General features: G+C 53.6%; 1 protein-coding gene across 1 annotated transcript; it reads left to right on the top strand.

Annotated features, from left to right (window-relative positions):
- The first annotated feature begins 1577 nt into the window (after positions 1-1577).
- LOC123363219 (pulmonary surfactant-associated protein B-like) lies at positions 1578-21274 on the top strand. Its single transcript, XM_045004099.1, has 10 exons — positions 1578-1964; positions 2508-2579; positions 2666-2791; positions 3640-3768; positions 15829-15918; positions 17809-17992; positions 19847-20007; positions 20430-20510; positions 20724-20831; positions 21140-21274. The coding sequence occupies exons 1-10, from the start codon at positions 1578-1580 to the stop codon at positions 21173-21175; spliced, it is 1374 nt and encodes a 457-aa protein (XP_044860034.1). The 3' UTR covers positions 21176-21274.
- Positions 21275-21739: the final 465 nt, after the last annotated feature.

Below are 21739 nucleotides of genomic sequence, written 5' to 3'. Positions count from 1 at the left end.
CCCCCAGCCTCCCTGGGGCCTTGTGCAGCCCGGGGCTCTGACACAGGGAGCCCTACGCCAAGTGGCACAGACACAAGGCACGGGGGCCTGGTCACACGTCCCACATTTGGGGGGATCCCAGGCCTGGGCTCAGCCACAGACTGAGCCCTGAGCACACTGGCTGGGTCACATGGGCATCAGGCCCCCATCCATCACCACAGACAGAAACCTGAGTGAGACTCCAACCGGCACCTTACAGGGCTGAGCTGTCGGGGGAGCCCAGGGCTGGGTTAGCGAGGGCTGCAGATCGGGGGGTGAGGGGCACCGGCAGAGCTGGGGAGCCCAGGGCTGGGCTAGTGGGGGCTGCAGATTGGGAGTGAGGGGCACTGGGGCTGGACCTCAGCCAAGTACTTTTGCCTCTTAGCCACTCACTTTGCTAAATTTAATCCAAGCCCCACCCCTGCTCCTCCAGGGGGATCCTGGGCACAGTCCCATTGGCCGGGCCGGGCCCCCCTCGCCCAGCATGGCTATAAAAGGGGCACGGGATGCGGGTGCTCGTATGATTGAGCTCAGCATGGCCGGGTCCCGGCTCCTTTTGCTCACCCTGCTCTGCGGAGGCTCAGGTAGGAACAGCCACAGGGACTGGGCTGCCGCCCTCCACCCCTACGCTGCCTGGGGCTGGGAATCAGCTCCACGGATCCAGCCAGTAGGGTGCATGGCCCCGGGCTGGGAGGGGAGTGATGGGCACACGAGGAGAGCCCCTGATGGGGGCGTCTGCGAGGCAGGGGGACCCCTCACATGGCAAGGGCTGGGGGCAGAGATGTCTGAGCCATGGGGAGTGGGCTGTAGGGACCGAGCCAGGCCCCTGGGAGAGCGATGAGACGAGACCTCATGCACCTTCCTGCCCCAGGCTGGGGGAGATGGGACACGGCTGGTTCTCCCAGCTCTGCCCTCCAGGCCTGGATCTCCTCCCCAGCGATGGGTGCATGGGGTGGAGGCAGGAGGGGCCCTTCCACCAAGTCCTTCGCTCCCCACAATGAGCCAGAGCTGCTCCTTGGACCCGGGGCAGACCCCTGCATCTCCACCCCATGTGCAGCACCAGGGTGCCATAAGGTCGCTGTGGGACTAACCCAGAGCCCGGAGGGGCAGCTGTAGCCCAGATATGGGAGGGCTCAGCGTGTAAGAGTCCAGGGGACAGGACTAGGACTCCTGGGTTCTCTCCTCAGCCCTGGGAGGAGAGTGGGGTCTAGTGGTTAGAGCAGGGGGGACAGGGGCTGGGAGACAGGACGCCTGGGTTCTATCTCAGCTCTGCTGCTCACTCTGGATAGCTTCCCTTTCCTGCGCTGTACCTCAGTTTCACCATCTGTAAAAGGGGCTAATGCTGCTGGCCCACCTTGGGTAAGCGCTTTGAGATGCAGAGACCTCTAGAAGGGCAGCTCCGGCTGTGGGGAGAGAAACCTCTGGCTGCCAGACCTGGTCCCCTGGTTTTGAAGGCGCCTTTCACTGACGTCCCGCAGCCCAGTTGCCGTTCTGTGGCTGGTGTCGGCTTTGCAGGTGTTGACTGGCCAGCTCAGCCACAGGCTCTTTGCTGTCCCAAAATGGAGCATCCCCTTTGGAAACACGTCCTGCCTTTGATGCTGTCCCGTGAATTCAGCAGAGGCTGGTGGAAGACATGGAGCCATAGAGCGCGGAGGGAGGGACAGACAGAGGGATGCAGAGAGGGAGAGACAGGGGGACGGAGGGAGCGTTGGACGAAGCACGGCTGCCCCAGCACGGAGGCTGTCTGTCCCTGGTGCCGGCCAGGCCCCAGCTGCGTGTCACTAACCGGGCCTTGGCCTCTTTCGTCCCTAGCCCTGGCCGGGAGCCCGCTGACCCAGCAGGGCTGTGCCGAGGGTCCAACGTTCTGGTGCCGGAGCCTGGCGACGGCTGTGCGGTGCGGCGCGGTGCAGATCTGTGCCCAGGCCGGGTGGAACCAGGCTGCTAAGGCAGGTCTCGTCCGTGCCCCGCAACCTGCTGCGGTCAGGCTGGGTGAGATGTGTGGAGGCCATTCCCTGCCAGCCGGGGGCTGCGGCCAGGCAGAGGCATGTGCTGTCAGAGCCGCAGATCCCAGGTTCAGGGCCAGCGAGGAGCCTGGCTAGGGACAGCCAGCGTGTCCCTGAGCCCCGGGGGCTTGGCCCCAGCCCTGTCCAGGGAGCCCTTGGGAGGCCGGCAGGGAGAGAGTTGGGTGGGGCCAGAACCGGGGTCCCAGGAAGGGGGGTGGCCACAGCTGGCCCTTGGCCTGGAGGGGCTGCAGCTGAGCAGCCCTAGGGCCCCTGCAGGAGCCATGGCTGGTGGTGTGTGGGAGCCGTGAGGCAGGATCTGGGGGGGCTGGTGGCTCAGCCATGAGGTGGGGGGCTGAGGGGTGCCCTGGGTGCGCTGGCCCCAGGCCATGCCCTGCTGACGGGTGTGGGGGGAGAAGGAGGAGCAGCTGGGGCCCCATAGAGGGGCCCTGACCCCACTCAGCCCCTGACGTGGTCTCTCCCCCACAGGAGGACATGTGCGCGGACTGCGGGCAAATCATCACCATCCTGACCCGCATGGCCAAGGATTCAGCCTTCAAGGTACTGTGGAGGGCCAGGGCTCCTTTCTGCTAGGCCTGGGGGAGCGGGCGCTGGCTCTGCCCCACTCACACCCCTTCCCCCCACAGGAAGGCATCCAGAAGTACCTGACCCACGAGTGCACCCTGCTGCCCCTGCACACCCTGGTGCCACACTGCCAGAAGGTGGTGGACACGTACTTCACCCTCTTCATCGCCTGCCTGGAGGGGCAGATTGTAAGTGGGACCCGCCTGGCCCCTTCCCCGGGGGTTGGGATCCCTATCACTGCCTGACTTTCAGCGCCCAGCCAATCAGATAACAGGGGGGCACTGCTGCCCTCGCACGATGGCACCACGCCAGGAAATAAAGCCACCCCCACGGGCTAGCAGCCCAAAGGAGCACCAGCCACACAGCTGGGACATGGGCTGGTGGGGAAATTGAGGCACAGAGGGAGGGGGACTTACCCGGGGTCCCAGTGAGTCAGGGACACAGGCTGGGACTAGAACCCAGGAGTCCCAGCCCTGTCTGCTCTACCCCACTAGACCCTACTCCACAGCCTAGGCCAGACCTGCTGCCCTGTCCTTTGCTGGACCCACCAGGCACCCGAGCCTGCCCTGGGCTCGCTGGCAGACGCTGTGCCAACGGGACGGTGACCCAACCCACTGAGCCGTGGGCACAAGGGCTGGGCAGTGCTGGCTGGTCACCCCACGTCACGATGGGCTGGGGTCACTCTGTCGTGCAGGGGTCTCTCCTCCGGCTAGTCCGGCCTGGCACACAGGAGAGCAGAACTGGGGCAGATCGGATCAGAACCGGCCCACAGCTGAACTGGGCGGTTCCAGCAGGGGGCGCAGGCAGTGACACCCCACAGCCAAGGGGTCCCCAGCCCCCTGCACCACTGGGATCCGCCCCTCCAGAGGAATTCCCAACCCCAGGGGTCGGGCCAGTGTCAGAACTCAGGGGGCTCTGCTCCCGCCCTGGGGCCCCTGGGCATTGCTCCCCATTGTGTCACTCACGGATCCCAGGGCACAAACCCACATCCCCCCTCCACTCCCCCCGTGTCACTGACCAGTGCTCTGCTCCTCAGAAACCCGCCTCCATCTGCGGCAGCCTGGGCCTGTGCCCCACGGACCCATTGCAGGACCAGAGCCAGGACAAGTGTATTCTCCAGCTGCTGCAAGGTCTCCACCTGTATCTTCCCGATGGTCAGACCCAGGTACAGGCACCTTCACCCCTCTGGGCCCGATCCTTATGCCATGTGGGATCCCTCTACCTACTTCAGCAGGGCTGATGTGCTGAATTCTGGGGGCGGCTCCCCCATACAGAGGGCCAGCACCAGGCCTAGGTGCCCATATGTCCCCCTGTGCCCTGGGTGCCCCATGACACCACACAGCCTGATAATGAGTCCATCCCTGCACCATGGAATCAGGGTCCTGGATCCCACCTTCACTGACAACCCTGATGACTAACAAGGAAACCCCCCTGGAGCAGTCTGGCTGCCTGAGTCTGCTGAGAGCCTGAGCCCATCACTCTGAGGGGCAGCAGGGAAGCTACCTAGCCTGGAGCTCATAGAGCTGGGTTCTTTAGCTCAAGCAGAGGCTCGAGTTCAATGCCTGCCCTGGGGCATGTGACGGGGGTCCTGGGGAGCCACACTGAAGTTATTCAATTAGGGTGAAGTGCAAAGAATGGGGCAGACGATCCCCAAAGCTGAGGGATATTCCAATACTTAGATTTACCAGCCAGCCCAAAACAGCTTCTGTAATACCTCACTGATTACCCAGCAGCCAGCAACACAGTTCCCTTAAAGCAACCCAGCCTCAGGCCTCCGCCCAGACACCCAAGTCAAATATGATGAGCATTACTGAAAAGCTTATTCATCATATAAGAAAGTTCTACCAATCCCAAAGGATCGGACACATTACCTCCCAGGTTAATGAATATTCCAGATCTTACCCAAATACATGCTGCAGCCAATTCTTATCAACTAAACTAAACTTTATTTAAAAAGAAAAGAGATGATAGGTTAAAAGATCAATATACATACAGAGATGAGAACGGTTCTGAGATCAGATTCATAGCAGAGATGGGGAGCTTTGGAGTTCTCTGAATTAGTCCAGAGGTTACAGTCCAATGTCCATATTCAGGGTGATCCAGGCGGGACTGGAGAGCGCAGTCTTATGACTTAAGCTTCCCCGGCATGAAGCATCCAGCAGATCTGAGATCAAAAGGATCCAGACCCAAAGGAGTTTTATACAGTTCCATTCCAGGCCTTCTCTTGACAGCTCGGAGTCCTTAGGTAAACAATAGACAATCATGGAGACTTGGAAGTAGACCTATTTCCTAAGCAGCACCGGTAATTAGCTACACTGATTAACATAAGGCAATGTATCCATTAGGCAGTTTATCACAAACTTTAAAGAGACATCTAGACAATGACATTATTTCACCCAAGATTCATCTAAACGTTAATATTCCCTTTTGATCTCTGAATCAATAGCTCTAATGACAGACAGGAACTGTCTGTTTACATGGCTAACATTTAACAAGATATGAGTACACACATACAGTTAGTATTACCTCTAATTCGCTAACAATACAGGGTTGCATTTCAAAGTTCTGGCCTATCTAACATGGAATGGCCCTAATTACCATTCGCATACTTTTCAAACATGTCTCTAAAGGTTAAATTTGGGTCATTTATCCTGCAGGAGGCTTAACCCTTTCTGGCTATGCGTTACACCCCCAATGTGAGATTGGTGTAGACAGGAGTATTTGAAGCTCCTGGATACACCTAAAGGACCTCCCAATATTGATATGAGCTGTGTTTATATTGAATCCTTTCTAAGGCCAAATTAGTGATGCATCCTTTGGCCCAAGTTGACAACTTAGTCCATATTCTGTCAAACACTCTAGTGATTTCAGGATTGAGCCTATGTGTTAACTTAACATAGACATCAATGTTTTTCAGAGAGCACGTACTTTGACATTTAGCCATGAAGGTGGTGAGGTGTTGTACCTCAGTTTCCCTTTTTGCACAGCAGTGCAAGCTTGTAATGGTTTTTCTGCTGTGGAAAGTTTTAGAATTGTGTATAGGCATTAGCTGTGAAACCTCAACATTATTAGGCTTTCTAATACAAAGTGTGTTCTTATTGACCCAAACAGCATAATCATAAGGATTTCTATTACACAGTATGTTTTCATGTACCACTCTTAACATGTTTGAGGATTTTCCCCATAAGTCATACACATTAGACATTTTTACAGGTTTTGGCATCAGCCGTGAGAACTAGTTACAAGAATTAACATTAGCATTAATATTAACATCAAATCTGTCACAAGTGCACAATCACAATGTGACGGTGCTGCCTGTAGGAGCCAGCTGTGGTTACTCAATCAGGGTGAACTGCAAACCAAATGGGGCAGACAAACCCCAAACGCTGGTGGTTATTCCAATACTTAGATTTACCAACCAGCACAAAACAGCTTCTATAGTACCTCACTGGTTACTCAGAAGTCCAAACCACGCAGTTCCCTTAAAGTGCCCAGCCTCAGGCCTCAATCCAGACACACCTGTCAGATATGATGGTGATTCCTGAAAATCTTATCTCATCATATAAAAGAAAAGGTTCTTCCAATCCCAAAGGATCAGCCACATACCCAGGTCCAATTACAACTTAGATCTTACCCAAAATACACACTATTAGCCAATTCTTATTAACCAAGCTAAAATTTATTAAAAAATAAAAGAGAGACGTGTTGGTTAAAAGATCAATATACAGACAGACTTGAATTCAATTCTTGATGTTCAGATGCATGGTAGAGGTGAGCTTGTAGTTGCCAAAAGTCCTTTTAGAAATAGTCCAGAGGTTATAGTCCAATGTCCATATTCAGGGTGGCTCCAGTCAATGACTGAGGATCTCAATCCTTATGGCTTAAGGTTTCCCCCTCTTGAAACCCAAAGCAGATCTGAGATCAAGTAGGATCATGTCCCAGGCTTCTTATACATTTCCAGCAGCCTTTCGGCCTGAGAAAACAATAGGCTTAACTCCTTCTCCCAAACAGCCTGGCAATTAGTACAGGGTAATTTATCCATTAAACAGTTCAGATACAGGTTACCACAACCTTCAAAGAGACACATAGACAATAATACTATTTTCCTTAAGTGTCTTCCTACATGTTAATATTCCTTTTTTGATCTTTGAATTAAAGTTATAGCAATAGACAAAACTTGTTTGCTCATATCACAAGCCCTGAACAAACATCTACCCTTGATCTCTAACAATGCAGACTTGCATTTCAGAGCTCTGTTCATTTACAGATCTTCCTAACCAGTTCTCAAGGTTCACCCATGGGTCAGGTCAGTCGGTGAGTTAATTAACTCTTTCTGGCCCTGTCATCTTTCAATGAGATATTATAATATACTCATAACGTCACACACAATCACAATAGTTTTTGTCATGCCAAATCTTTTGGTTAGCTACCTTTGTAGAGTTCCCTTTACCTCAGGGTTTTCTTAACATAGACTTTTAGTTTAACCACATCCTCGGGGCTTCGGTATTTTAGAGATGAGTGAGGCAAGTCTGTTAGGGCGTTTGCCTTTCAAGGGGCAATTTGCCTTCCTTCTTTTCCCTTTGTAGAGGGTTGAAATTTGAGCTTTCTGGTACACCGTAATCTGTGGGATCCCCAGCTATGTGCTTATTGCCAGCCACTGTGGGCAGCTTTGTTCCCCTCTTGTGAGCTAGGGCATTTGCATGGACAACATGCCTTAAAGAGACACAACCATTTTCTAGCATCATGTCCGAACTACAGTTCTCCTGCTTTTCAGCCAGGGCCGTCCTTAGGCATAGGCAGAATAGGCAGCCGCCTAGGGCACCACTAGGTCTGGGGGCACCACTCTGCCCGGAGCCGAGACAGACGGGAAGCAGTGGAGCATGTAAGAGCAGGCTGCTGGGTCCTAGAGAGAGCCGAATGCAGCACAGTCTGAGGGAGGGGATTGGCTGCTGGGGTCTCTGGGAAGGAGCTCACCTGTGAGTGTGACTCTTTCTCCCTGGCTGAGGTGAGGTGAGGCAGGCTCTGCGGGTCTGGAACCAGTATCCTTGTCCCCCATAACATCCATTCTTCTCCCCCCTGCCCCATGGAGCACCTCCTCCTTTCTCCCTCCTCCCCAGGAGCATCCCTCTCTCTCTCCTCCCTCCCCTCCGTCAGGGCTGGGTTGGGTGAGGTGCTGGGGGGTAGGTGGGGGGGAGGCTGGCTGCCTGCTGAGGAATGAAAGTGAAAGTAACTCACTTCCTCTGCCAGGATTGGAATGTCTCACAGGGCTGGGCTGGGGTTAGCCAGATGTGTGAAAAATCAGGACGGGGGTTGGGGTAGGGTGAGCAGATATCCCTATTTTATAGGGCCAGTCCCAATTTTGGGGTCTTTTTTTTATATAGGCTCCTTTTACCCCCCACCCCGTCCTGATTTTTCACACTTGCTGTCTGGTCACTCTAGGTGGGGGTAATTGGTGCCTATATAAGACAAAGCCCCAAATATCGGGACTGGCCCTATAAAATCAGGACATCTGGATCTGGTCACCCTAGCTGGGGAGTGCCTCTCCCCCGGGCTGGCAGCTGCCAGTGATCCATCTCATCCCGGGGGAGCTGCACAGGGCAGGATGAGCTGCTGTGGCTCCATGGGTGACCTGTCCCTGAGATCAGATGCTGTGCTAACTTCACCATGGTCCGTAAGGCTGGTGGTGGTGCCTATTGGCGTGTGATTGGACCTGAGGGTTTGCTGCTGCTGTTGCCACTCTGCACCCCAAGAGGTGGATTTTGGGGTCTACTGCAGCTGTTGGAGCAGCAGGCTGGGGGGTGAGCCAAGCATGAAAGCAGTACTGTGTTGCCATTTAGATTGTCATTTAACAACTTTGTTTGCCAAAAATTCTTGCTAACAATCCTGAATCCAATTTCAATATTTTTTTTAAATTAATATCTTAGCCAAAAACAGAAAATTAAGTTGTTGACAATTATTAGTGACAGGTTTGGTTTGCGGCAGGGAGTGGGCCAGTTTTCATCATAGAAACAAAAAATGTTGACTGACTTTCCTACAGCCTGTTACTCCTGATAAGAGCCCTCCAACAACTGTAATATGCTCATCTCCTTACTAGTGTATAAAGCAGGGGTCGGCAACCTACAGCACACATGCCAAAGGTGGCAGGTGAGCTGATTTTTGATGGCACGCAGCGGCAGGCTGAGCGGCTCAGCCCATCACTGCTCTGGGGTTCCAGCTGCTGCCCTATTGCCAGCTGGGATACCAGCCGCCGGCCCCACTCAGCACCTGCTGCTGGCCTGGGGACCCCCAAGGAACCCCAGACTGGCAGAGGGCTGAGCAGGCCAGCTGAACCACTCAACCTGCTGTCAGCCTGGGGTTCCATTCACTCAGCCGGCAGCGGGCTGGGGGGTTGAGTGGTTCAGTCTGCTGCCAGTCTGGGGTGCCGGCAGCACTCAGCCTACTGCTACTCCGGGGTTCTGGCTGCCGGCCCCTTGCCAGTCAGGAGCCCAGCCGCTGGCCCCACTCTGCCTCCTGCCAGCCTGGGTGAGCAGAATCCCAGGCTGGTAGCAGGTTGAGGGGGGTTGGCAGCCGGGATCCTGGGTGGCAGGAGTTGGTGGTCAGAACCCCAGACCAGCAGCGGGCTGAGCAGGGCCTGGGATCCTTGTCTAGGGTTCCAGTCACCAGTCCCACTCAGCCCGCTGCCGGTCTGGGGTTTCATTTATTCAGTTGGCAGTGGCCTGAGCAGGACCTCAGATAATAACAATAGTTTATTTATATAATATAGACATAGAGAGAGACCTTCTACAAACATTAAAATGTATTACTGGCAAGAGAAACCTTAAATTACAGTGAACTTGGCACACCACTTCTGAAAGGTTGCCGACCCCTGGTATAGACTGACCATATGTTGTACTAAGATTCTCCTGCTTTTTTTTTTTTCCTGTGTGTCAGTATAGCTTTTGCCAGCCCAGAAGTTGGGCAGCCAATGTTTTACATTTTCACAGTGTTTTCTCCAACTTTCATAAAGTAAATACATAGTTAATATGAGTTAAAAAGGCCAGGGACACTTCCTTGTGAAGAATCTGTACAGCAGATCATGCTAGAGCTGTGAAAATGTCAGTTTTTGATGGAACTTTAGAGACAGTGATTTATCATGTATTTTATCATGTGAATGTGCTGCTATTGCCAATGTCTTTCCAAACAAAAATAAGGCACAATAGGACTTCTGTAACATTTTTGTGCTACCTTAATCTAGATGAGATGATTCTGTGCTGACTTCATTTTGGTCACTTTGTGCTTTACCTAGCAGTAAAACTAGGGTTATATTTTCCCACTGTTTGGAAAACCAGCTTATTAAACCGATTTTGCAGCCAAAAAAGCCAGAAAGATTGCTTTTAATTAAAAATAAATCTTTGTTTCAATACCTCTTCATATACATTTCCAATAAAATTTTGACAAATTACAAAAATTATATTATTTGTATCATTCTGTCAAATCAGAATTTTTTCTATAGGGCTACTTCTTTAGTGCTAGTGCATCAGCATTACAGTGTGCTTAATTAAGTTAAACTGGTTTTAATAACGTGAATGTGGCAAGTTTTCCAATACTGTATGCTTATATTTGTGTTGCTAAGAGCAGATCAGGCACAGGGGCACCAGTTTAATAATCTCGCCTAGGGCACCATAAATCCTAAGGACGGCCCTGTTTTCAGCTACCGATTTCTGCATCCACAAGGCATCAGATGCATCAGAGCTTACTAAGCAATCACCTGACATATCCAAAGTGTCTATAGGACTATTTACGAGGCTGCTCTGCTGTGTAATGCCAGGAATCCAGCCTCCCTTTTGAACCTGAGACACAAACTGTTCACTTCCAATTTCAATTCATGAAGCCTCCTTTAAGCTAGCTCCACTGGATTTTTCCAAAGCAAAGTCAGTGGATTCATTTTTATTTGAAAGACTCTGGCCTTAGGCACCAACACACTTTTCTTAGGGCTTGGCTACACTTACAAGTTGCAGCGCTGGGAGTTACAGCGCTGGTCATGCAGCTGTGGAAGGGCCAGCGCTGGAGTGTGGCCACACTGACAGCTACCAGCGCTGCAGTGTGGCCACACTTGCAGCACTTTCCAGCGCTGTATTGAGAGGTGCATTGTGGGCAGCTATCCCACAGAGCACCTCGTCCCGTTTTGGCGCTGAGTATTGTGGGAAGGGGAAGGAAGTGTGCGGGTCATTCCGCTTCCTGTTTGCCAGCGCCCCGTGGTGCATCGCTTCACATCCCAGCATTCACTCTTTCCAGCAGCGTTTGGCGCCATTGTGAGTGTCTTTCTGTGTGAATCGCGATTTCTGTGGCAAATGGAGCCCGATCTGCTGAGGACTCTGCTGATGAGTGTCACCAGCACAACACGTTTGGCAGTCCAGCTATTCCTTCAGCTCCAAAGTGACAGTGAGGAGTCCGACGATGATATCAATATGGATTTGCCTGCCGCGTGTGACACTAAAGTGCTTGTGGCATTCACGGAAATGCTCAGCACCGTTGAACGCCGCTTTTGGGCTCGGGAAACAAGCACTGAGTGGTGGGATCACATCGTCATGGAAGTCTGGGATGACGAGCAGTGGCTGCAGAACTTTCGTATGAGAAAAGCCACTTTCATGGGACTGTGTGCTGAGCTCGCCCCCACTCTGCGGCGCAAGGACACAAGATTGAGAGCTGCCCTGACGGTGGAAAAGCGGGTGGCTATTGCAATCTGGAAGCTGGCAACTCCAGACAGCTACCGGTCGGTCGGGAACCACTTTGGTGTGGGAAAGTCGACCGTGGGAATCGTTTTGATGCAAGTTTGCAAGGCAATTAATCGCATCCTGCTAAGAAAGACCGTGACTCTGGGGAGCGTGCAGGACATTGTGGATGGCTTTGCACACATGGGTTTCCCTAACTGTGGAGGGGCGATAGATGGGACGCATATTCCTATTCTGGCCCCCCCCCACCTGGCATCAGAGTACGTTAATCGTAAGGGGTATTTCTCTATGGTTCTCCAGGCGCTTGTGGATCACCGCGGGCGTTTCATTGACATTTACACAGGCTGGCCTGGAAAGGTGCATGATGCACGCATCTTTCGGAACAGTGGCCTGTTCAGGAAGATGCAGGCAGGGACTTTTTTCCCAGACAGGAAGATCACAGTAGGGGATGTCGAAATGCCCACTGTGATCCTTGGAGACCCCGCGTACCCGTTACTGCCTTGGCTCATGAAACCCTATACAGGGAAGCTTGACAGGAGCAAGGACCGGTTCAACTACAGGCTGAGCCGGTGCAGAATGACTGTGGAGTGTGCTTTTGGGCGTTTAAAAGCCCGCTGGCGTTGCTTGTATGGGAAGCTAGACTTGGGGGAAAGCAGCATCCCCGCGGTTATATCCGCTTGCTGTACCCTCCATAATATTTGTGAAGGGAAGGGTGAAACATTCAGTGAGGCATGGACCACCGAGGTTCAAGTCCTGGAGGCTGAATATGCACAGCCAGAGAGCAGGGCTAATAGAGAGGCCCAGCACAGGGCTACAAGGATTAGGGATGCCTTGAGGGAAGAATTTGAGGCTGAAAGCCAACAGTAATGTTTGCTGCCTTGCATGGGAGTGAATTGCACTGCTTACACTGTTATTCTATTATCCATAATAATAATATGATTTGCAGTGCCTCTTTCTTTACTGGGCTAAGGTATCTTTCACTATCTGCTATAATAAAGACTGTTATCAAAGCCAAGAATTGTTTTATTGAAAAGAAAAAAACTTCCTTGACAGACAGACAGACAGACACACAACATTTCATGAACACAAGAGGGCAGGGGTGTGGGTTGGTGAACTGTACAGTCACAAGTTTGCATATGCCCTGTCTGGATTGCTGTTTAATGAATCCTGCACTTCAGGGTTCATATACTGCATGGTGATGGGGGTTGAATGCAGAGGGTAAGGGTGGTGGTAGGTATCAGGGCTGGTTGGGGAACGTACAGGTGTTGGAGGCAGCTGGTGGTGGTAAGAACCTGGATGCTGGGGAAAGGTGGTTTGCGCTGACATTGGGGCACAAGGCACAAAGGACGGGGCGGGTGGGGGAGTAGCACGGTAGTGCTCTGCTTGCATGGCAACGAGTGACTCTATAGACTCCGCTTGGCGCTCCAGGATGCTTAGCAGCCGCTCCGTGGTTTTCCTCTTGGCCACTGTATTTCTCTTGCGTGTCCTGCTTTCTTTCTCTCGCCAATCCTTCAAGTCCTTACTCTCTCGAGCAGACTGATTAAGAACAGTTTTCAGCATGTCTTCTTTGCTCTTTCGGGGATTTTTTCTCAAATTTTGAAGCCTCTGTGATGTTGAACATCTGGGCAGTCCAGTAGTCAAGGTCACTGTAGAAACAGAAATGACAACATTTAACACGGGCAGCATTGTATCCACTATCTCCAGACATGAATTGTTACACTGAGGGAGTGAGTTCTTATTTAAGCATTCTTTTACCCACACGCATAACACGACAGAAGCCACGAAATGGTGAGTGAGCAGTGCTTATATGGGGAGAAGTGGGGCTTGGGTGAAAGAGGGGAGCTGGTTGCTTCGGGTAATCTGGAGTGCTAGAGGGGTTGAGTGAAGATGCAGATGCAGGGGTGATCTTATCTCCCTATCTCTTCACTAAAGAGTCTCCCAACATTTTTCACAGGACTTAATCCTGGAAGATGTTTCCCTACTGCGAGTCACTAGGGAACAGCGGGGGGCTCTTTTAGAGCAATGTGGATTCCGCCCGGGACCCTATGCGGCTTGCCTGTGTTCAGAAATGGTCCCCCCACCACTGGCAGAAGAGTGGCACGGACGCGTCACCGTCACTGGGACAAGGGACACAGTGGCTCTGCCTATAAACCTGCGCAGGCATATTGCCCACGCTCTGGATGAAGCTTTTGCTGAGATAACTGAAGCAGATTACCGCGACGTGATAGACCACATCAACGGGCTATTCCACATCTAGAGGCTGGCATGCATGCATCCATAACCCCCGCTCCTCTCCAGAAACATTTCACCCAGAAAATAAAAGCCGCTTACCGGTAACACGCTCCTCTGCTTGTCCTTCTGCAACTGCTGGCTGCTGCGATTGGGTACTTTCCTCCTGGCTTGAGAAGAGCTCCTGGCTGCATGCCTCCAGGGAATCTGCGGTTTCTTCCCCCATGCCAGGAGCTTCACTCGCGGTTTTCTCTCCCCCCCCGCCGCCTCCTCCGCCTCCTCCTCCTGTCCCCCAGCCTGCTCAGAAGTGTCCATCGTTATCCTGGGATTGGCAGTGGGGTCACCCCCAAGTATCTCATCCATCTCCCTGTAAAAACGGCAGGTCGTGGGAGCAGCTCCGGATCGTCGATTCCCCTCTCGGGCTTTGTAATAGGCACTCCGCAGCTCTTTAATTTTCACCCTGCATTGTACTGCGTCCCGATCATGGCCCCGATCCAGCATGGCCCTTGATATCTGCTCAAAGATATCGTAATTCCTACGGCCGGAGTGCAGCTGTGCCTGAACAGATGCCTCATCCCAAACACTGATGAGGTCCTGCAATTCACCAGTGCTCCATGCTGGGGCTCGTTTGCCGCGTGGAGGCATGGTCACCTGTAACTGATTAAAACTGATTGCACTCCACACCTGGCTGCAGCAAACAGGAAGGAGATTTTTAAATTTCCCGGGGCATTTAAAGGGCGGGTCACCTGAGGCAAGAGCAGTAGAGTGCAAACTGATGTGCAGAGTGGCTGAACAGGAATTCTGGGATAACTCCTTATTCCCTGGAGGACAGGTAAAGCGCTGGTGAGTGTCCACACCTGCTGAGCAGCGCTGGATCACCAGCGCTGCACTCCTTATACCCCTGCCGGGATGGGTTTTCAGCCAGCGCTGCAACCAGGGAGTTGCAGCGCTGGTTGTGCCCTGCAAGTGTGGACGGGGTGTTGTTGCAGCGCTGGAAAGCCTCCACCAGCGCTGCAACTTGTAAGTGTAGCCAAGCCCTTAGTAGAGAAACTGTTTACTACCAACACTGGCCCATTAAGAGACAATGGTTCATTAAGAGTCAAAGGGAGCAATTCTTTTTCACCCCCACTAGGACAGCTACTGACTTCTCACAGACTTCAAAGACTTCACCCAGAAATCCCTTCCCTTCTGCAATACCATACTCTGCAACAGCTTCCTTTAGTTATGTTCAGAATCGACTTGGGCACAATGGACAATTTAACAAACTCCTTCTAAGCGTCACTCAAATCCAGAACTACCTCTGCGACATCAGGGAAATTTTCACACAACTTCCTCTCAGGCAAGGTGCTAGACTCCGTATTCGAAAGGTTAGAGACATTCTCTTCCCCTTTGCAGGTCTCCTGGCTGACAACACACACAAGCTTGGGGGCCATTCCCGCCTTGTCACGAGTTTCCACACTGTCAGTGGGTAACAGTCAAATCACCTCCGTGCTTTCCTTGTGCCCTGGCTATATCACCCTGATCAGACAAGGTTGTCATATCTGTACTCAGCAACACACCAGGATCGCCTGGCCCCTGGGAACTAGCTCTGACATTAACCGGATGTGACCTAGTTACAATGTTGTTCTCCCCAGCAGACACAGACTTAGGAACGTTTCCTTCCTGGGCATTAGTTGTGTCCAGAATCAATTCGGAGACAACTGATATATTTTCACTCATCATAGGCTGACAGGCTTCTTCCATCTGCTCCACAGACAAAGAACTAGAGACACATTATTTTGTAGCAGACACACTGCTATTCTCCCAGCAATTGTGTCAGGCTCTCTGCAGATCCAGGCAGCCATAGCAACCTCCTAAACATCTCTGGCATCCAGCCACCAGAGAGGACAGCGCCACCCAGTGTCCAGGTGGGGGACTCTGCCCCACCCATGGAGCTTGCTACAAGATCCACCCAGCCCACATCCCCACAGGAGCTACCCCTTGGGCTGCCACACCCCAAGCAGGTCCGCAGTGATGGTGGGGATCAAACCGGGGTTGCCCAGATCCAGAACAGGGAGCATCGTGTTATGTGTAAGGCAGCCAAGGTCCCATCCCCTCAGGCCACGTGTGGCTGGAGACAGGCTGGCTTGAAGGGCTCCCTGGCTTGGCTGTGGGAGTGACGCTCAAGGGCGCAGGTGGGGCTCAGGTGCCATGGGCCAGACGCTAGCCCCACTCTCTGGCTGGTTGCCTGGCACTGCCAGGCCGGCCCCCAGCTGCCGGAGCTGACCCCGTTCTCTTTTCCCAAGGGAGGCCACAGCAAGGACCTGCCGTTCCCGCTCCCGCTGTGCTGGATGTGCCGCTCCTTCGTCGGCCGGATAGAATCCACCATCCCCAAGGTGCTGCGCCCACCTTCCCCCCTGCCCCCGGGGCATCGCGGGAGAGGCCCCATAGCTGGCCACCGGCTCCAGCCCCGCCCAGGCTGGCAGCAAATGGGAGGCTATGAAATGAACTAGGCAGGTCTCAGCTCGGCCAGCGCTGGCTGGTACAGGTACTGGCAGCCCGCAGCTCCCAGGGCAGGGCATGGGGGACGCTCGCTCTGACACGTGGGAAATGCCTGAGGAAACTAAAGTGCATTTTAGCTCTGAACAAATGACGCGGGGAGCAGCCCTGCTCGCTCCATGGCTCCCATGGGTCCCCCCGCCACTCCGGCGCAGCTCTGGGAGAGCTGAACCCTCCCCGTGCTGGGCATGAGGTGCCACATTGGTCACCTTCAGGGGTGGGGCTGCACACCTGGGCCCTAGGGCAGGATGGGGCTGGCAGAACCGAGAGCGACTGGAATTCGAAGCCTGGCTTGGCTGGCCGAGCCGAGGAGGAGCAGCAGGGGCTGGCAATGGGCAATGCCCCGGGGACAATAACCCCAGGTGCCCTTGAATTGGAGAGGAGGGAGCAGGAATCAGGACCTGTGGGAAATGCTCATAGTTCAGCCTTTGTTTTGCTCCCAAGTTGGGACAAAAAAATCAAAGTGTTTTTATGGGACAAAAAGCTCCAAACATGTTTCATTGGAGTCGGTTCAACATTGACACCAAACTGCGTCTTCCCAGGGTGCCACGGTGCCTCATGTCCCCTGCCCGCGCTCTCCCCTAGGGGCCGGACTCACTAGCCAAACTACATCTCCCATGATGCACCACATGGCTTGGTTAGAGGGCACACCATGGTGCATCATGGGAGATGTAATCCAAGTACGGGAGAACACCAACGCTCATGAGGCACCACAGGCAGATGCACAGGCATAGCTGGAGACACACCGGGCTGCTAAGCCAACTTTCCCCTGCCTGCTCCCCCAGGCTGGCTTCAGCTCCTAGCCCAGCCGATCCCTCTCCTCCACCCGGGGCAGCCTCCGCTTTAAGTCTCACCCCCTCGAAAGCTGACTCAAAACCAAACCCTTGTTTGGTTTTTCGGGTGGAAAATTTCAATGGTTTGTAGAAACTGCATTTTTGGTTAGAAACTAATTTCAGTGGAGAATTCTCAGTCAGCTCGAAGGAGACTTTAGGCCCCCAGACTGTGAGCCTGGAACTGCCAAGGCCCCTGTGGCAATTCCTCTGCGGCAGAGAGGTTCTGCTCCTCCCAGAACTGCAATGCCCAGGGTAACTCTGAGCTATCAGCCCTAGTGCCCAGGTTACGGTTCATCTCAGCTGTTTACATGGTGCCAGGCATCTTTGCTCGGGGCCTCTGGCACCACATTGCAGAGAAACGCCTGTGCAGCCTAAATTGCCTCCTGAAGTGGCAGCTGCAGCTGGCATCTGTGCCCAGTGGGCACAGAGCAGGGGAGTGGGGCAGACCCACCCCGAGGGTGACATGAGTATTCAAATAATGCCTTTTCCATCCAAAAATAAATGGAATTTTCCAGATTTTTTTTTCTGAAAAACCACCATTTTCAGTTTAAAAAAATGGGTAAAAATCTTTGGGTTTTGGTCAAAGTTCTTTGGCTTTTAAAAACGGAGGCATTTGATCTAGCCCTTGAAATCTGATCTCAGAATCATTTTAACTTTTTTTTTCTTTAAATCAGGGAGTTTTTCCATCCACATTTTGAAAAAAATGGCAGGAAAAACCTGGAATTTTCCAAAATGTCCAGCAAAAAATAATGAGTTTTCTTAGGGCCTTGCTGCAGCCACTCCTGCAACGGGAGCTGGCCGGGGGGAAGGGGAGGACCTGCCCACCCGCTAGGGGGGCCAGAGGTGAGAGAGTCCGGGTGGGGCACTGACTCAGGCTGTCTGCCTTTCCCCAAGGGGGCCATCGCCAAGTCCATGTCACAGCTCTGCCGTCTCTTGCCGGGCACCATCGGTGGCATGTGCCAGCACGTGATGGAGAAATACACCACCACTGTGCTGGACCTGATCCTAGACAAGCTGGGCCCACGGCTGATCTGCGGGATGCTCCTCATGTGCGCCACGGGGGAGAACGGTGGCCCGGGTGAGTCCTGGTCCTGGTCCTGCTCTGCTGCTCCTGGGCTTGGGGGCTGGAGCGTCTACATTGCATTTTAACCCTAGGTTAAGGATTTTCTGACCTGTGCTTGAACCTGAGGCTCTGGCGTCCACACTGCAGTGTGCAGACCCACCAGCTTAACTCGAGCTCGGATCTGCCAGCCCTGCAGGGACCTGGGGTCTGGCCCTGGGTTAGCACAACTGCAGTGTAGATGCAAGGGGTGTTAAGCTTGAGCCCAAATTCAAGCCAGGGGCTTACAGTGCAGCGTAGACACACTAGAGAGCAGGGTGTTGGCCCTTCAACGGCAATTCTCTGGCCCAGTACTAGGCTGTCATGGCTGCAGCCCAGAACTGAGGCATTCTAGGGCTTGTAGTCTGGAGAACATAAGAACATAAGAAAGGCCGTACCGGGTCAGACCAAAGGTCCATCTAGCCCAATATCTGTCTACCGACAGTGGCCAATGCCAGGTGCCCCTGAGGGAGTGAACCTAACAGGCAATGATCAAGTGATCTCTCTCCTGCCATCCATCTCCATCCTCTGACGAACAGAGGCTAGGGACACCATTCTTACCCATCCTGGCTAATAGCCATTTATGGACTTAGCCACCATGAATTTATCCAGTCCCCTTTTAAACATTGTTATAGTCCTAGCCTTCACAACCTCCTCAGGTAAGGAGTTCCACAAGTTGACTGTGCGCTGCGTGAAGAAGAACTTCCTTTTATTTGTTTTAAACCTGCTGCCTATTAATTTCATTTGGTGACCCCTAGTTCTTGTATTATGGGAATAAGTAAATAACTTTTCCTTATCCACTTTCTCAACATCACTCATGATTTTATATACCTCTATCATGTCCCCCCTTAGTCTTCTCTTTTCCAAACTGAAGAGTCCTAGCCTCTTTAATCTTTCCTCATATGGGACCCTCTCTAAACCCCTAATCATTTTAGTTGCTCTTTTCTGAACCTTTTCTAGTGCTAGAATATCTTTTTTGAGGGGAGGAGACCACATCTGTACACAGTATTCGAGATGTGGGCGTACCATGGATTTATATAAGGGCAATAATATATTCTCAGTCTTATTCTCTATCCCCTTTTTAATGATTCCTAACATCCTGTTTGCTTTTTTGACCGCCTCTGCACACTGCGTGGACATCTTCAGAGAACTATCCACGATAACTCCGTATCTTTTTCCTGTGGCACCTTATAGACTAACAGACGTTTTGCAGCATGAGCTTTCGTGGGTGAATACCCACTTCTTCAGATGCAAGTGATATTCACCCACTAAAGCTCATGCTGCAAAACGTCTATTAGTCTATAAGGTGCCACAGGATTGTTTGCTGCTTTTACAGATCCAGACTAACATGGCTATCCCTCTGATACTAAAGATCTTTTTCCTGACTCGTTGTAGCTAAATTAGCCCCCATCATGTTGTATGTATAGTTGGGGTTATTTTTTCCAGTGTGCATTACTTTACATTTATCAACATTAAATTTCATTTGCCATTTTGTTGCCCAATCACTTAGTTTTGTGAGATCTTTTTGAAGTTCTTCACAATCTGCTTTGGTCTTAACTATCTTGAGCAGTTTAGTATCATCTGCAATGCTGGGAGGTGGAGCCTGGGGCACCAATGCATGCTGGGATGGGGCAAGGCTTAAATAAGCTGCATTTTAATGCTGTCCTGGCCAGGCTGCCTTGGTCCTGGGCTTTGATGACCCCCGGGGGTAGGACCAGGGCACTGGGTGGAGATGTTCCCTGGGGCTCATGTGTATTTCATGCCAGCCCCCAGCTGCTGCTATGCTGCCCCCAGTCTTTGTGCCTCTCATGTTACTCCTTGTCCCCCCTGCAGACCCACCCTTGGTGCCGCTCCTTGCCCAGAGCGCCGAGTGCCAGGCCTGCGTTGCTGTCCTGGGCCTGGCGAAGTCGGCCGTGCAGGCGAACAGCACTGTGGCAGACGTGGAGGTGGCTCTGGTCAGGGCCTGCAGTGGTGCCCACCAGGGCTGGCAGGAGGTGGGTGCCCAGGCCGCTGGCAGTGACAGAGGAGCGATGAGGGCAAAGGGCCTCCCCAGATGGCTCCTAGTTCCCAGCTCCTCCCCAGCGTCCCATTCCCATGGATGTGGCTGTCGGTGCCGGGGGATGTGACGTGATGGGTGGGGTTCCTGGCAGGCAGAACGGGGCTGGAGGATCTACACGAGGGGCTCTCTGTGAAGGTGGGGTCCCTGCTGTGCTAGTGTCTGAGCTCCCGGCCCTTGGAGCCATGCCCCATGGGGTCTCTCTGCAAGAGAGGGACCCTCACAGGTGAAGCCAGCCATGCCCCTGAAATCTGCAAGCACTACTCAGGGGGCAGGAGGGCATCAGTGGGGAGGGGGTTGGGGCTCCACAGACAGACAGACGACCCGGGGGAGACACTAACCTGCCTCCTTCCTCCCCAGTGCAAGAGCTTCATGGAGCAGCACTGGCCCCAGCTGCTGACCTTGCTGCCAAAGGCCTGGGACCCCCAGAGCACGTGCCAGGTAAGAGGAGCCGCAAACACCCCTTCCCCAGCCAGGGATCCAGGCCACTTGCCCCAGCCAGGTGGCACCAGGACCTGAAAGGAAAATCCTGATAGACTCTCTCAGCTACTGTGGCTCCCAGCCGGGCTCCCTCCATCACCGCTCAGAGGGGAGCTGGCCTGACCTGCCCCTGAGGCTGACGGGCCTTGTGCTTTCTCTGCCACCCGCACACAGGAACTGGGCGCGTGTGAGGCTGGGACGGGCCCTGCTCCTGGACCCGAGGGCTGCATGCTGGGACCAGCCTACTGGTGCTCCAGCCTGGAGACTGCCAAGCAGTGCCAGGTGAGTACTGTGCCGGGGGGGAGGGGAAGAGGCACACAGGCAAGGGACCAGCCAATGCGCACACAGCTTTGCCTCCCCTCACTCCCCTGGGAGGCCCCTTTCCACCCCACCTCCCCCATTCCAGGTAGGAGGGGGGACACAAGACCTGCTCCAGGTCCATGGGGGCCCCTTTCCCAGCATCACTGGGGCCCAAATTCCTCCTGCCTGTGCAGGTCACCCCAGCTGGAGCCAGGCTGGGGCCACGTGGGGGCAGAAGCTGGAGGGGACCCTGTCTGGCTCTAACGTCTCCTCTCCCTGTTCCCTTCCAGGCCGTGCAGCACTGCCAGGCCCACGGCTGGGCATAGCTGGAGACACACCAGGCTGCTGAGCCAACTCTCCCCTGCCTGCAGCCAGCCCAGCCCCTCCCTCTCCTCCACCCAGGCAGCCTCCACTTTCAATCTCACCCCCTCGAGAGTGATTTCCTCCCCTCTGCCTCTGCCCCCCCAGCCTTGGCTACCCACTCAGTGCTGCTGGCCTGTGCCTGTGCTCTGCCCCAGGGCATGTGGCACCAGGGGTAATGCCTGCGGCTCCAGCACTGCTGGGATAGTCCTTGGGCAGGACCATAGTGGCTTACAGAGATCGCATGTGGCCTCCTCGCTGGGGAGATGCCTGCCTTTGGAACTGGTCAGCTGGGGCCAGTGCGAACTGCTGGGCCGAGATTCCTGTGCCGAACCGCAGCTGTCGTCACACATCCAAGGCCCCTGGCTATGCTACAGCTAGAACTGCCAGGCCAGGCCAACCCCAACGGGCAGCTCCCCCACATGCCTATAAAGAGGGTCCAAGGCAGCATTTGGCACGTGCTGCATCTCCCAGGCAGCCGTGGCCCGAAACCCAGCTCCATGGTGGGACCCCGTTTGCGAGGTGAACTG

Source organism: Mauremys mutica, chromosome 2 (genome assembly GCF_020497125.1).
Source record: "Mauremys mutica isolate MM-2020 ecotype Southern chromosome 2, ASM2049712v1, whole genome shotgun sequence".
Taxonomy (NCBI): Eukaryota; Metazoa; Chordata; order Testudines; family Geoemydidae; genus Mauremys; species Mauremys mutica.
Note: the sequence above shows the minus strand (reverse complement) of the source record. Positions and strands in the feature narration are given on the sequence as shown.

Excerpts from the sequence above, each read along its gene's own strand:
- LOC123363219 (XM_045004099.1), top strand. The coding sequence starts at position 1,578 with ATGGAGCATCCCCTTTGGAAACACGTCCTGCCTTTGATGCTGTCCCGT. Across the intron at positions 2,580-2,665 it reads CCAAGGATTCAGCCTTCAAG|GAAGGCATCCAGAAGTACCT; the intron begins GTACTGTGGAGG and ends TTCCCCCCACAG. Across the intron at positions 17,993-19,846 it reads GGGGGAGAACGGTGGCCCGG|ACCCACCCTTGGTGCCGCTC; the intron begins GTGAGTCCTGGT and ends TCCCCCCTGCAG.